General features: G+C 37.4%; 1 protein-coding gene across 1 annotated transcript; it reads right to left on the bottom strand.

Moving 5' to 3' along the window:
* On the bottom strand, nt 11958–12638 carry LOC108636664 (the record flags this gene model as incomplete). Its single annotated transcript, XM_018052855.1, has 1 exon — nt 11958–12638. A coding segment is annotated over exon 1 (681 nt), but the record flags the coding sequence as incomplete, so codon positions are not given.

Raw genomic sequence — 16380 nt, 5'->3', positions numbered from 1 at the left:
GGAGTCAGTGTTGCTAACAGAGTTCTCTAAATTGGAACTAGGAGGCCCCTGAGGAAGTATGGCTTATTCAGGTTTCAGGCTAGATGGAATTTGACCTCTTGACCATTTATTGTGTCCTAACAAAGACGTCTAGATATCTGCCAGAAACTCAGTGTACTTACTGGAACACTACCTGAAAGTAACATGTAATTCCTTAAGCACAAATTCTTCCTGATTTGAATCAGAGTGAATCACATTCTCACCAGGCAACTTTAACAACCTTGAAGCTAGCTTTTGCTTTTATCAGCCCCTGACTCTTTCTCCTCTCTGCAACACTCTTTCAGTTTTACTGATTATGTGCTCAGAATTGCAATTCTTAAGAACCCAAACAAACTCATGTCTCATTTGCAGTCTTTTTGGTGTGTGTGTCAACAAAGTGCCATAATTTTCAGATATTGATTCTGATGTGTGAAGGTGGATGGAAACTAACCTGTATTTCTTGCAATCTATCAGTACCGTCTAGTTGAGAGAAAATCAGACTGCCAATAGTATCTATCACAGACAACAGTACTTCAAAAGCTCAGAATCTCTACCTTCCATTGAATAGTCCTCAACTTGAAAAGTTCAAAAAGATCAACCATTAGCCAGTCTTACGATTAAAACATGCTTTCTGTTAGTAGCAATGATAATAAAAATACACCACATCTATTCCCTAAAACCTCATAAGGTTTCTGGGTATTTCTCTGGGGATTTTTTTCAGCTGGTAGTGAATGTCCTTCGTTTACTTTTCACATAGTAAGATCTTTTTCAGACTTCAATGTATAACTTAAAAGACTTTACTTTTTTGAAGTTTTCTTTGTCTACTGCTCATCTTTATCAGAATTAGTCCTCTCTTTTTGTTTCTGTTAAAAAATTCCTTATATTTCAAGTGGTTTTTATTTAAATCTGCCTTGTAGAACAGAGAGCTATTTAAATATTTATTGCTGACTATTGTGAGCCTTTCAGGAGGCAGGATCACACTGTATTAACTTATCACTTCTGTGCCCAGCAGCATACTTGAGCCATAATTAATTGCAAAATAAATTCTTGCTGAATTTGAATATTAGATAGTCCAAAGCCCAGCTGACTTCAGAAATCAACTGGAACTGTGATTAAAGCATGTAATATATGCATGTATGTGTGTGTATATGTGTGTGTGTGTGTATACATATATATCTTCATATATGACCTTCCCATTCTCTCTTGTCTCTTAAGAGGGAATACAATATATTTACCTTTTATATCTGTACTTTTTTTCCCCAGCAAATTCAAACTCATTTTAATCATAGAGTTGCGGTTAATGATAATAATAATAATAAAAAAAATATCATCATCAGGAATTCTATAAGCCTGACTCTCTCCAAGAAGCTCAGAATAGGTCTGGTTTCATTATTCCCTAGAACATCCTCTGTCTTATAAGAAATGAGCTTGAAATACATTAAGCATTTAGTTCACAAAAAACACATGACAAAAAGCTTGATCTGCTTTTTCATGGTCTAGGCCAATGTCCTACATATTAGAACAGAATGCTAAAACTGAAATTATAGCTCCACAGTTACTTACAGTTTATGTAGTCAATAGCTGACTTGAATCGCAACATTTAATTAAGAACCAGAGAAATCCAATTAGGTATAAAACGATGTTCCTAAATATATACAATAATGTGCCATCCCTAGAATGCTGCAGTGTCTCTGTAAATTTTCAAATGAATTCCTCTGCCTATATTCTGTGATGATTTGGATTTTTGCTTTGCAGGGATCCAGAAAATCATTATTTCCAGTTTGCACATATTTTTTGCCTGAGAACACAACTCTAATCCAAGGTAACTGGTGCAGAGTTGCATAGCATTAGTCAATGGACTCATGGCTGCTTTCTCTCCTTGGCCACCAGTCCTATAAAAGTTTGATCTTTGACAAAAAAACACACAAAATACCATGCAGCTTTATCATGGTCAGATGACTTTACTTTTCATGCTTGAAGCAAGAACTCCATTAGTTTTTTCTTTTTTTCCCCTGGGAGAAGGCCTATGCTGTTTGCTTGCACCACTAGACCATTTGATTTTTGTTGTAGTACTCTAGGATTTTCACCACAAATAAAATCAACTTTTTGGTCTGATACATTTGAGTTTCCCACAGCCTGAGAGGAAACAGTCTTTTAAAGAATTTACAGATTATTGTGCTCAAGGCAAATCTCAAATATCTACCAGGGATGGACCGAAGGGGACAGGTAGGAGGATTTTGAAATCCAATCAAGGTACAAAGCAATGAATAAGGAGGTGTTTTTTCCTTGAAATTTTTGAAAGAAAGTATTTGTCAGTGATTAAGAGATTAAGGGCAATCCATCAAGACAAATTCCGTGTGGGGAGTTGGGAAGACTGGTCTCTATTTCAGATTAATTTGTTATTTATTAGTAGTCTTTTGACATAATTGGTATCACAAAGCAAATGAAACAAACACAAAATTTCCACAAGGCATTATTTTGGAGATTACATACATATAACAACATTTTCTTCAAAATTATTTAAGTTTCCTGATGCTAACATCTCCTAGCAAAATGTCACTTCCCTTGGAATGTAAATTGAAATAGTTGTTCCCAGTAATGTGAATGGTATAAACGAGTTTATGCCAATTCTGGAAGATACTTTTCCTTCTGAACACCAGCCAACAATTTGGGTACAACTCTGTTTTTTTTGTTGTTGTTGTTTGTTTGTTTTTAATTCAAGTAGACCTGATTTCCAATGTTGTGTCAATCTCTGCTGCATAGAAAAGTGACTGAGGTACATGCGTACACACATCCTTTTTATAATTGTTTTCCATTACGGGATTGATAGATGCTAACTATTGCAGCAGAATGGGTAAACAAAAAGGTCCTAATGTATAACAAAGGGAACTGTACTCAATATCCTGGATACAACTCTTTGAAAAAGTGACAACACAGCATATCTTGTTAACCAGTATAACCTCACATTTCAGAACCTAAACCTCTGTCTCGGGAAAATGTTTCTCTATTTGCATACAAAGAAGAAATAGCAAACTTAACACTCACTCCAGTGGCTTTCTGGTCCACAATCATGTTTCTATATCTCATTTTCTTTTGAGGAGAGACCCTGAACCAATTTCATTAATCAAAGTCATTCATCATATTTTTATTACCAGGTTTCAAAAAATATGCATGTAATCACCTATAAGACTCACTTTGATTTGCTTGATATTTAATAGCTCTTTTCATGGAATAAACTGAAAATGCAAGAGTTTAAAAGCTGTTATTGTCCTCAGGAAATCGCCCTGGGAGGACTTCCCACTTAGTGGCTTGTTCTGTGTGACATTAGCACGCACTGCAGTTTCCTTTAAATGCAATCTGCCTGAAGGCCCAAAAGGCCATCAGCTTTCTTTCTGTCTGTGACATCCAGGGCAGTTGCATTTCTTGGCACTTTCACTAAACAAAGCCGAGCTTTCATTGTTCTGCTGTTGTGCGTGTGTGTGTTTGCTTCTGGAGTACAGCTTGTTTCATTACTACTATGTGTAATGCCTCGTATATTCTTGATGATTTCATAGTATTTGTACTGTCTTATGTTCCTCGAGTCCCTGAATATTGGTGTAAAAGGCTTCTTATGGAAATCTCACTCCTCATCTAAACTCTCACTTCGATAGAAGAGTTGGGTCGTCATCCTGGGAAAAAACAAAACAAACAAAAAAAATAGCTCAGGCCTCATAGATTTGCAGTATATTCCTCTCCAAACAGGAAAAAGAAACTTGTATGTTTGGCAGTGCTTATGAGGACGCGGTTGGTGACACTATTCTCTCCAAGCAAGCATTGAATGGATGCCCCAGGATAAAATTAGGACTGCAGAGCTTGGCGCTGTGAATCATATGAAACAAAATAACCAAAACCCTATGCTTCCAACCAATTTATAAATCCACAGATCCTTTGGAGGAGAGCAGTACCATTTACCTCCTGTTACTTCAATTTGGCAAAAGTAGCTCTCTTAGCTGGATTGTGTATTCTGTTGTATTGTGTGGTAACAGTAAATAGCTAGAATTATAATAGTACCTGTTTCTAAAGAGCCTAATGGATTTTGTCATTTTTATCCATTTAAAAAAATCTTTTCTTCAACTTCATACATTTTCCACAGAGCACTAACGTGATTTTAACTTTACTCTTGTGGAAACGTGTCACAAAAGGAAGAGCAGTGAGGTTTCTAATAACGCTGATAATAAAAACTAAAATTGACGGTCTTTTATTTGTCACAACACTTACATACATGATCATTAATCCTAAAGCTTTGCAAGGAGGTTATTAGCTGCTTATACTTAAGATGCAATGTGAATTCAGAGAGGATAAATAATTTGGCAGTTTGTCTAATAGCAGAGCAAGAATTCAAATCAAAGTCCATTTTATTTCAAAGATCATATTTTTTCTACCCATACCCCACCTCCTACCCCAATGTGGTAATAAAAACTATTTAACTATCTCTCCAGATGAAAAAGTCCTGACTGCATATAGCATTTTCCCTGATGCAAATACCCCCACCAAGACCAGTTCTAAGCTATTGAACATGGAGTTGGGAAGAGATGCTATCAATTGGCTCTTGGGATTTTGTATCAGCTGACTCCAGAACAAACTTGGTCTCTGTTCAAACTGTGTCCTTTCATATTTCAGATATAGCCTTGGGTCCCTTTGTTCTAGGTCTTCTAGCTCTGGTAACCAGGAATGAATTCAACTGGCCCACTAAAATTAGTAACATGTTTTAAGAACATTACCAATTTCAGAACTGGTTCTGCTTAATAAGAAAGATAATCAGATATAGGAGAAAGCACATGAGACAAGAACTGAGAACCAGATACTCAGATTAAGTTCTAAACCTGCCACTTAGTTGACTGAATGTGGGGAAGGTAATAGAAAGCAGTTGCCTTTCTAAGCCTTGGTTTTATCAACATGGAAAGGGAAATAGTAAGCCCTCTCTTAGTTGTCTTCAAGGTGAGTAACATGAAAGATAATTCATTTCAGGTATTTTACACATAATGTGATAATGGTAGAGAGTATAATTTATGTCAATGCTTTTCTTTATACCTTTGAGTTAGTCTGCCACACAGCCCATTTCTTTTCACGTATCAACTATTCCATCTACATAAAAATTATAGCATATCAGAAACAATACAAATTCTATAGAACCAAAGAATAAAATAGAAGTGAATGTTTGCAAGACAAATACCTTCACTTTTATCAGCTCCTCTAAGTCAATCCTTGAAAAATAATATAATCACAAAAGCTGTTAATGCACGTTGTAACATTGTGCTTATTAAATGTACTATGATGGAACCTGCATTTCTATAACCAAGATGGAGTAGGAGAGAAGTGTATTAACAATGGAAATAGCATGAAATACCAAGAAGAATGAACATAGGACATTCTCTCCCCCTTTTGATTTGTGCCTTTCTTTAACATACATGCTGTTCTTGTATTTTTGGTTCCTTCAAATATATCCAGCTTATCCATAAGGAAGAGGAAAGTGAAATCAAAGGCATTCTATGCTTTTATAGTCTGCCTTTAGACTTCTTTCAAGTTAGATTTATTTCCACTTTTTAACCAGTTTGTTTATTAGTATAATCTTTCAGTTCAGTTCAGTTCAGTCGCTCAGTCGTGTCCAACTCTTTGCGACCCCATGAATTGCAGCACGCCAGGCCGCCCTGTCCATCACCAACGCCTGGAGTTCACTCAGACTCACGTCCATTGAGTCAGTGATGCCATCCACCCATCTCATCCTCGGTCATCCCCTTCTCCTCCTGCCCCCAATCCCTCCCAGCATCAGAGTCTTTTCCAATGAGTCAACTCTTCCCATGAGGTGGCCAAAGTACTGGAGTTTCAGCTTTAGCATCATTCCTTCCAAAGAAATCCCAGGTCTGAGCTCCTTCAGAATGGACTGGTTGGATCTCCTTGCAGTCCAAGGGACTCTCAAGAGTCTTCTCCAACACCACAGTTCAAAAGCATCAATTCTTCGGTGCTCAGCTTTCTACACAGTCCAACTCTCACATCCATACATGACCACTGGAAAAAAAATAGCCTTGACTAGAGGGACCTTTGTTGGCAAAGTAATGTATGCTTTTCAACATGCTATCTAGGTTGGTCATAACTTTTCTTCCAAGGAGTAAGCATCTTTTAATTTCATGGCTGCAATCACCATCTGCAGTGATTTTGGAGCCCCCCAAAATAAAGTCTGACACTGTTTCCACTGTTTTTCCATTTATTTCCCATGAAGTGATGGGACCAGATGCCATGATCTTCGTTTTCTGAATGTTGAGCTTTAAGCCAACTTTCTTACTCTCCACTTTCACTTTCATCAAGAGGCTTTTTAGCTCCTCTTCACTTTCTGCCATAAGGGTGGTATCATCTGCATATCTGATGTTATTGATATTTCTCCTGGGAATCTTGATTCCAGCTTGTGCTTCTTCCATCCCAGGGTTTCTCATGATGCACTCTGCATAGAAGTTAAATAAGCAGGGTGACAATATACAGCCTTGACTTACTCTTTTTCCTATTTAGAACCTTTCTGTTGTTTCATGTCCAGTTCTAACTGTTGCTTCCTGACCTGCATATAGGTTTCTCAAGAGGCAGGTTAGGTGGTCTGGTATTCCCATCTCTTTCAGAATTTTCCACAGTTTGTTGTGATCCACACAGTCAAAGGCTCTTTAGTCATCAGCAAAGTTGGTGTGTGTGTGTGTGTGTGTGTGTGTGTGTGTGTGTGTGTGTGTTTATCCTGTTTTGGCTGCCAGTTCCCATTCAGTCATTTGGATTTGGCAGCTTGGTTCTGTTCTATTTACCCCATGTTTAGACCTTTCATCTATTTATAAAATGGTTTTCATTGCCTAGCCCTATGCACACTGTACAACTTTCACTTATCTGTCCCAGAAGGGAGACAAGACATCTGCCCTTAACTTCTGAACATGGGCAGGCTGAACATAGTAACCCAATGAAAAGAACCCCAGACAATGAGAAAGGAACAAGATCAGTGAGGCTTGTTACCAACAGAGTGTGAGCAAGACATTCCCCCTCTGATACTCAAGTGCAATTCTAAGGTTGTGAACACCTGCAAAAATCATGCCATGAACATTAGCCCCTTTCTGAATTCTGATGCTATAGTATGCCTGGCTCCCTAGTGAAGTTGGATTTTTTTCCTCCACACACTAACTTCAAGTTCCTTGACCATTGTTAGTTGTGATTAATTCTAGTGGATGCTTCCAGGATTTCTCTTGAGAGAATGTTTTCCCCTCTCTCACAAAACCAGAAGCAGTTACCATACTTAGACTATAGAAGTCTGACAAGTGTTTGATTAGGTGCCTGGCTTAGCACTCAAACTAATCATCCACTGGGACTTTGCTTTTGACCTCATAAAAGAAGATCCCAATTATCTAATTTTTAAATTGTGATATGTCCAAAGACATAATGACTCCTGTTCATTATTTCAGGGGAAAAATAAGGGAACAGTATAATAAAAAAAATCAGAAAACATATACCATGAAAATTATGGCATCTTTTATGAAATGAACAAGCTGTTTCTTTACCTTGTTGGCTTAAATGTTTCTCCTAGTTTTGAAAAATAATGTCCGATAAATTATGTGTTATTACTGGAAGGAATCCTGTATATTTAGTGCTCAGCATGCATATCAAAAATACCTCATATATAACAGACACATAATATAACTAGATCTCTAGCATATTGTATTAGTTTACTAGGACAGCCATAACAAAATACCCCAGACTTGGTGTATGCATGATAAGTGTCAACCTGCCAACCTCCATGGGGGTTCTCCAGGTAAGAATACTGGAGTGTGTTGCCATGCCCTCCTCCAGGGGATCTTCCCAATCCTGGGATTGAGCCTAGGTCTCCTGCATTGCAGGCAGTTTCTGTACCATCTGAGCCACCAGGGAAGCCTGGCACACATCTTTTTAAAGGCCTAACTCTGATGATAGCTACACTGGGTGTTAAGGTTAACATATGAATTTTGGGGAAACACAATTCAGTTCATAATGGGAACTTTCTCAAAATATGTTTTAAAGATACTTAGATTATTGTTCAAATTCAGACTGCTGGATGGAAATCAAGACATATTGCATGAAAATTTCCAGTGTCAAGTTTGCGAATATGAAATATTAATAAAAACAAAAAAGTGATTATTTTGCTCAATAAAAATGGAAATTGCTATTACAGGAGTAATACAGAGGCCAGTTGAGTCCAGAGAAGAGCTTGCGCATTTATCCTTCTGGCTTAGACATCATACTGACTCCTTATCATTCTATCTCTTTATTCAACAGTTTTCTCTATTGTATCATTTTTGTCTCAGTACAGTTTTAAAGTGCTTCTATCCCCTCATTGCTGAATATATTATTTGTTTAAGTTGTGAATCAAACAAATAAAAAGGTCAAAGAAAGAAATGTAACTTTAAAAAATTTTTATCATTTAATAAAATTAAAGACTGCAATTTATTTGAGTTGGATTCAGCATCTCTGTAATATTATAGATAAAATCTAGTATAATAGTGCAGATATGTATGAAAGATTTTCATTTTTTTACATAAGAAATTCTGTGATAGAAATACCAAGAACAATTAAAAAAAAACACATGTATTAACGATATTAGCTTTGTCTCAAAAAAGAAAAAAGACAATCAGTTACAGAGACCATAAAATCACACTGCTACATACTTCCTTGATTACTTTTTCATTAATAACAGAAGTAGCTAGGAAAAGAAAAAAAAATACTTAGGATGTTTTCAAACAAATTATAAGGACAGTTTCTATGTCAAAGTTTCTTGCTGAAATTAAATTTTAAGTTACTATGTAAATTCTTGATACTTATGAGGTTCTGTGTTGCTCACTGTAGCTGATTTTTAAGCTGAACTAACAGGCAAGAATTGTAATTACCCTAATTTTTTGGGTCAGGAAAAAAAGTCAAGAATATATTAAAAAAAAAAAATCCTGGAACTAACGAGTGAGCCATAGGAAATAAGGTCAATATGTGAAAATTTGGTGCGTCCCTACAAACCAGCAATAAACAACTGGAACATCAAGTGTAAAAAAAAAAAAAATACTCTTTACAATAGAACAAAACACAAAACGCATAGCCATAAGTACAACAAAAGATGTATAGAATCTGTACATGGAAAATTATAAAACTGATGAAATAAACCAAATAAAATTTAAATAACTAGAGAGATTTTTCCACACTTATGGATTGGAAGACTCAGTATTGTCAAGATGTCAATTATCATAAATCATCTTTAGACAATATATATTTAGGTGATCATAGGATACCAGAAAGGAGTTCAGACTGACAAAAGAAAATGCCTTACAAATTATGAGACAACATTGTTGGAGGGAGTGGGGGGGTAAGGGAATTTTACGAAAGTAACTTTGGAAATGAATGTAGTCTATTAGACTAAAGGCACAAAAGGAAACTGCATATAAACACTATGTTATAAATTTGGTTTCTACAGGTGTATGGGTCAGAAATTTAGAAACTACAATACTTGTTTAATAGAACTGAGCAATTTACCGAATGGAGAATAGTGGCAGCCACGTCACTCACTGTTGGGGTAGAACTTTGTAGATGAGGAAGGGCAAGAGTCTATGTGAAATGATCTGTGTGGTAATGTATTAGAAGTAGAGGTATCCATGTGAATTCATGTTAGCTTAACAAAGATAGATTCAGGGGGGAAAATATGTATATATATCAGTTTAGTTCAGTTCAGTTCAGTCACTCAGTTGTGTCTGACTGTATATGACCCCATGAATCGCAGCACACTAGGCCTCCCTGTCCATCACCAACTCCCGGAGTTCACCCAAACTCATGTCCATTGAGTCAGTATATAAATGTAGCACCCAAATCTCTGTTTCAAATGTCATTCTCCAGTAAAAGGAGCCAGGACTGCTGAGAGAAATTACTGATTGTAAGACTGAGCAAGGAAATATAAAAGATGATCCAAGAGGATGCTTTAGTGCCAGAGAGGAAGAAAGTGTTCAAAACGATCCACAATGATGGGAATATATCAAAGTGACACAGAAGCCAACTGAAAAAAAACTTTCACAGCTGACATAATCTGAGCCACAAAATAAATATCCATGTATTCACATTAATCGGAGAAGGTAATGGCAAACCACTCCAGTACTCTTGCCTGGAAAATCCCGTGGACGGAGGAGCCTGATAGGCTGCTGTCCATGGGGTCACTAGGAGTCGGACACGACTGAGTCACTTCATTTTCACTTTTATGCATTGGAGAAGGAAATGGCAACCCACTCCAATGTTCTTGCCTGGAGAATCCCAGGGATGGGGGAGCCTGGTGGGCTGCTGTCTCTGGGGTCTCACAGAGTCGGACATGACTGAAGCGACGTAGCAGCAGCAGCAGCATTCACACTAATATGAGTAAATGATTAAATAAATAAATAAAGGAAAAGAGACAAATTATTCATGCAGAAGAAAGTCAAGAAATTTGCTCATATATTCCACTCAAGGTAATAGAAGACAGATTTCCACTCATTAAGCTGGGGTGATACATCCTTACAAAGAGTACAGTAGAAAGAGGTAAAATGAAATGATTTTATAGTGGAGAAATTTGACAAACACTACTTCAGCCAGGTGATGAAGATGAACGCCAACAGTTATAACTGATATTGATAGAATGTGCTCTTGATATGATGTGATAAAAATGACGCTTTACTTTCTCCCCAATCTCATGGAGCTAGACTAACATGAGAAAAGCATTAGACAAACACCAACTGAGGGACTTTTAACAAGACATGTGACTAATATTCCTAAAAACTGTAAAGGTCATCAAAAATAAAGTCTGAAGAAGGGTTACAGCCAAGAGAGCCTATGTGTGTGTCAAGTTGCTTCAGTTCAGTTCAGTTCAGTCGTGCAGTCGTGTCCAACTCTTTGTGAACCCATGAATCGCAGCACCCCAGGCCTCCCTGTCCCTCACCAACTCCTGGAGTTCACTCAGATTCATGTCCATCGAGTCAGTGATGCCATCCAGCCATTTCATCCTCTGTCGTCCCCTTCTCCTCCTGCCCCCAATCCCTCCCAGCATCAGAGTCTTTTCCAATGAGTCAACTCTTTGCATGAGGTGGCCAAAGTACTGGAGTTTCAGCTTTAGCATCATTCCTTCCAGATAAATCCCAGGGTTGATCTCCTTCAGAATGGACTGGTTGGATCTCCTTGCAGTCCAAGGGACTCTCGAGAGACTTCTCCAACACCACAGTTCAAAAGCATCAATTCTTTGGTACTCAGCTTTCTTCACAGTCCAACTCTCATATCCATACGTGACCACAGGAAAAACCATAGCCTTGACTAGACGGACCTTAGTTGGCAAAGTAATGTCTCTGCTTTTGACTATACTCTCTAGGTTGGTCAAAACTTTTCTTCCAAGGAGTAAGCGTCTTTTAATTTCATGGCTGAAGTCACCATCTGCAGTGATTTTGGAGCCCCCCAAAATAAAGGCTGACACTGTTTCCACTGTTTTCCCATCTATTTCCCATGAAGTGATGGGACCAGATGCCATGATCTTCGTTTTCTAAATGTTGAGCTTTAAGCCAACTTTTTCACTCTCCTCTTTCACTCTCATCAAGAGGCTTTTTAGTTGCTCTTCATTTTCTGCCATAAGGGTGGTGTCATCTGCATATCTGAGGTTATTGATATTTCTCTCGGGCCATCTTGATTCCAGCTTATGTTTCTTCCAATCCAGCGTTTCTCATGATGTCCTCTGCATAGAAGTTAAATAAGCAGGGTGACAATATACAGCCTTGACGTACTCCTTTTCCTGTTTGGAACCAGTCTGTTGTTCCATGTCCAGTTCTAACTGTTGTTTCCTGACCTGCATACAAATTTCTCAAGAGCCAGGTCAGGTGGTCTGGTATTCCCATCTTTCTCAGAATTTTCCACAGTTTATTGTGATCCACACAGTCAAAGGCTTTGGCATAGTCAATAAAGCAGAAATAGATGTTTTTCTGGAACTCTCTTGCTTTTTCCATGATCCAGTGGATGTTGGCAATTTGATCTCTGGTTCCTCTGCCTTTTCTAAAACTAGCTTGAACATCTGGAAGTTCATGGTTCACGTATTGCTGAAGCCTGGCTTGGAGAATTTTCAGCATTACTTTACTAGCATGTGAGATGAGTGCAATTGTGCTGTAGTTTGAGCATTCTTTGACATTGCCTTTCTTTGGAATTGGAATGAAAACTGACCTTTTCCAGTCCTGTGCCCACTGCTGAGTTTTCCAAATTTGCTGACATATTGAGTAGAGCACTTTCACAGCATCATCTTTCAGGATTTGAAACAGCTCAACTGGAATGCCATCAGCTCCACTAGCTTTGTTCATAGTGATGCTTTCTAAGGCCCACTTGACTTCACATTCCAGGATGTCTGGCTCTAGATGAGTGATCACACCATCATGATTATCCGAGTTGTGAAGATCTTTTTTGTACAGTTCTTCTGTGTATTCTTGCCACCTCTTCTTAATATCTTCTGCTTCTGTTAGGTCCAGACCATTTCTATCCTTTATTGAGCCCATCTTTGCATAAAATGTTCCCTTGGTACCTCTAATTTTCTTGAAGAGATCTCTAGTCTTTCCCATTCTGTTGTATTCTTCTATCTCTTTTCATTGATTGCTGAAGAAGGCTTTCTTATCTCTTCTTGCTATTCTTTGGAACTCTGCATTCAGATGCTTATATCTTTTTTTCTCGTTTGCTTTTTGCTTCTCTTCTTTTCACAGCTATTTGTAAGGCCTCCCCAGACAGCCATTTTGCTGTTTTGCATTTCTTTTCCATGGGGATGGTCTTGATCAGTGTCTTCTGTACAATGTCATGAACCTCATTCCATAGTTCATCAGGCACTCTATTTATCAGATCTAGGCCCTTAAATCTATTTCTCACTTCCACTATATAAGCATAAGGGATTTGATTTAGGTCATACCTAAATGGTCTAGCGATTTTCCCTACTTTCTTCAATTTCAGTCTGAATTTGGTAATAAGGAGTTCATGATCTGAGCCACAGTCAGCTCCTGGTCTTGTTTTTGTTGACTGTATAGAGCTTCTCCATCTTTGGCTGCAAATAATAGAATCAATCTGATTTCGGTGTTGACCATCTGGTGATGTCCACGTGTAGAGTCTTCTCTTATGTTGTTGGAAGAGGGTGTTTGTTATGACCAGTGCATTTTCTTGGCAAACCTCTATTAGTCTTTGCCCTGCTTCATTCCACATTCCAAGGCCAAGTTTGCCTGTTTACTCCAGGTGTTTCCTGACTTCCTACTTTTGCATTCCAGTCCCCTATAATGAAAAGGACTTCTTTTTTGGGTGTTAGTTCTAAAAGGTCTTATAGGTCTTCATAGAACAGTTCAACTTCAGCTTCTTCAGTGTTACTGGTCAGGACATAGACTTGGATTACTGTGATACTGAATGGTTTGCCTTGGAGACGAACAGAGATCATTCTGTTGTTTTTGAGATTGCATCCAAGTACTGCATTTTGGACTCTTTTGTTGACCATGATGGCTACTCCATTTCTTCTGAGGGATTCCTGCCTGCAGTAGTAGATATAATGGTCATCTGAGTTGAATTCACCCATTCCAGTCCATTTTAGTTCATTTTAGTAAGTTGCTTCAGTCATGTCCAACTTTTTGCGACCCTATGGACCATAGCCCACCAGGCTCCTCTGCCCATGAGATTCTCCAGGAAATAGTACTGGGTGGGTCACTTGTGAAGGTATGCCCTTTAGCTAATTAAACACATACACACACATACACACATACACAAAAACACCTCAAGGCACCAAGCATTCATGTGATTTGATGAAAACCCCCAAGCTGGAAAATGGCAGCCCACTGTCTGGAGTTCAATGCCTCTGTCTTTGAGTCCAGAACTCTGTCTATTAATACTATGAGAGAAGAGACTACATCACTCTGTATTCCACAGCCTCAGATTTCCACATCATTGATAACTGATGATGGTCAAGGAACTAAAAGGTTTCCTATTGGCAAGAGCCAGACTTTTTCAACTAGGTTCTATTTACTTTACATTCCACTCACTCATTTTTGTGGTAGTTTTATGATAAAGTAGGTGTGAAACATTCTATTGCATTTAGATGCCTTATGAAAGGTTTTCCAAGTGCTGATTTATTAAAATATACATTAATACCTTTGTAATTTTGAAGGACTAAAAGCTTTTAAAAGCAGCATAGCTAGAAAATGGAATAAGAGAGAAATTTATTATTCTTATTAAAGGGTAATGTACACATAAAATATTGTGATATTTACAACCCTTTTTATAAAAATCAAATAAATATTCTACAAAATGTTTACCTAGAATAAGTTGTCACAAATTGTGTCAGATCTTATATTCAGGGTTCTAGCATAGGTGTTTCAGATACCTACCACAACTGCAGTTATTCAAATGGCTGACTCTGCTCTAAGTTCACTGGACTGTATTATGGTATCAGAAAGTATTTGGCTCCTCTCACTAGCCTGATTATACAGCACTTGATAACATGGGCCAGTTGGCTCCTTTCTTGTCCCTACAGGTTCCTATGGTGGCCTGAGAATGTTTAGATAACAATAACACTCACAGCAATGCAAAATAGCTTGCAGTTTTTCAGTCCAAGCCCAAAGCCAGTGCTACATCCAGAAAAAGACAGAAAATCAAAGTATGTGGCTCAATTACAGACTCTCTTTATGTACCTGTCTCCTCAGTATGTTATTGGCTCAGTTTGGATATCTGGAACTTCTAAAAATGACAAAGGAATATAATTTTAAGCTTTTTAAAATTGTGGGAACTTTTGAGACTCTGATGAATGCTTTGGATGGTCTTTTCAGAAACAAAAAGAATGGACAGTCACACTACACTTTGACTTCCATGTTGGTTTCTCTGTCATCCCTACAGTCATGGATGCCAAGGTAAGGTTGTCCATCTTTGAGGTTATTCAGAAATCCTTCTGCACTGGATCTGATTTAGAGTAAAGAGCGGGCTCTTGTGGATTCCTTGCATACCATGTGCATCCAGTGAATGTTTCTGAAAAGAGTAGCAGGAAGGATTTCATGAGTTGTGCTAAAACACACATGGTATATATAGCATCAATCTGAATCCATCTGAAATGTTACAATATATCCACCATTTAAGACCTCCAATAACATGGGAGCACTGCTTCCCTTAACCACTGTATGGAATACTTCTTTTTTCCCAGGACTTTGGAGAAACTTTATATAGTCAAACAATTCAAGTTTCACTTTCATTCCTTTCCATAAATAAGAAGAGAGAAAAAAAACTGAATAAACCCCAAGTGTGTAAATTCATTGTCTAGATATATGCTCAGTGGATTTAATGAAGCAATAAGCCATTGATGCAAATATTGATATGGAAATAAAATTAATATTTGTAGTGTATCAATAATATACTTTCATTTCTACCAAGGGAAAAAACACAGCAAAACAAGATTTGCTTCTTTTCTGAGTAATTGAAATACCTTACATGTATTTTTATTACTGAAAATGTATTTGTTGAAGAGCATCCCTGAAGTTAGATATAGTTACTAACTATAAAACTAAAAATCCAGTAATTTGAAATACGTATTTTTCTCATTTTTAATAATCGCTACAAAAAATATATTAAAAAATGACCAAAAATGAATGCTAACTCATGATGAGAACTTATTAAAACTTTTGGCCTCTGTTACATGCTTACTCATGTAACAGCACTCACACATTTTCCACAGCACTCACCACATCATACCATATAAATTTAATATTTATCATTATGATTAAGGTGGATTTTTACCAGTTTTGTTCACTGATATTCACACGTGACTAAACACTGCTTCATGCTTAAAAATCATCCAATAAATATTTGCTCAATGAATACATTATTTCTTTCATGTATGTTTCAATTATGGGTGATTGTGTTTATGATAAAGGTGAGATATTACACACATACTGTTTCTAGGGTCTTTGTAAAATTAAAGTTTTTCAGTCTGTATTGAACTTAATTACACTTATCTAACAAATGGGAAATGACCAAGAATTTGGGGTCTTGTCATTTCTAGAATCATCTACCAAAGATATCATCTTTCATAACCTGTACCTTATTAATTGATTATCTTCTGCATAAGTACTTTAAAATCCTCACATTTATGGTTTTTTTCTTTCTGTGAAAAAAGAAAGACGTTCCTATACCTGTGAAATAGGAAAGAAGTTCACCTTCACGGTCTACTCATATTATCTCTTGGGGTCAGACTATGTGGTAATCTGTTACTGGCTCCTGACAAAGGGTTCAGTTCTGGCCTCCATAAGAGTTCTCTGATCTATAATCTCTTCCCGTTTTCTTTGTCAGCAT

This window comes from Capra hircus, chromosome 8 (genome assembly GCF_001704415.2).
Source record: "Capra hircus breed San Clemente chromosome 8, ASM170441v1, whole genome shotgun sequence".
In the NCBI taxonomy this organism is placed as follows: domain Eukaryota; kingdom Metazoa; phylum Chordata; class Mammalia; order Artiodactyla; family Bovidae; genus Capra; species Capra hircus.
Note: the sequence above shows the minus strand (reverse complement) of the source record. Positions and strands in the feature narration are given on the sequence as shown.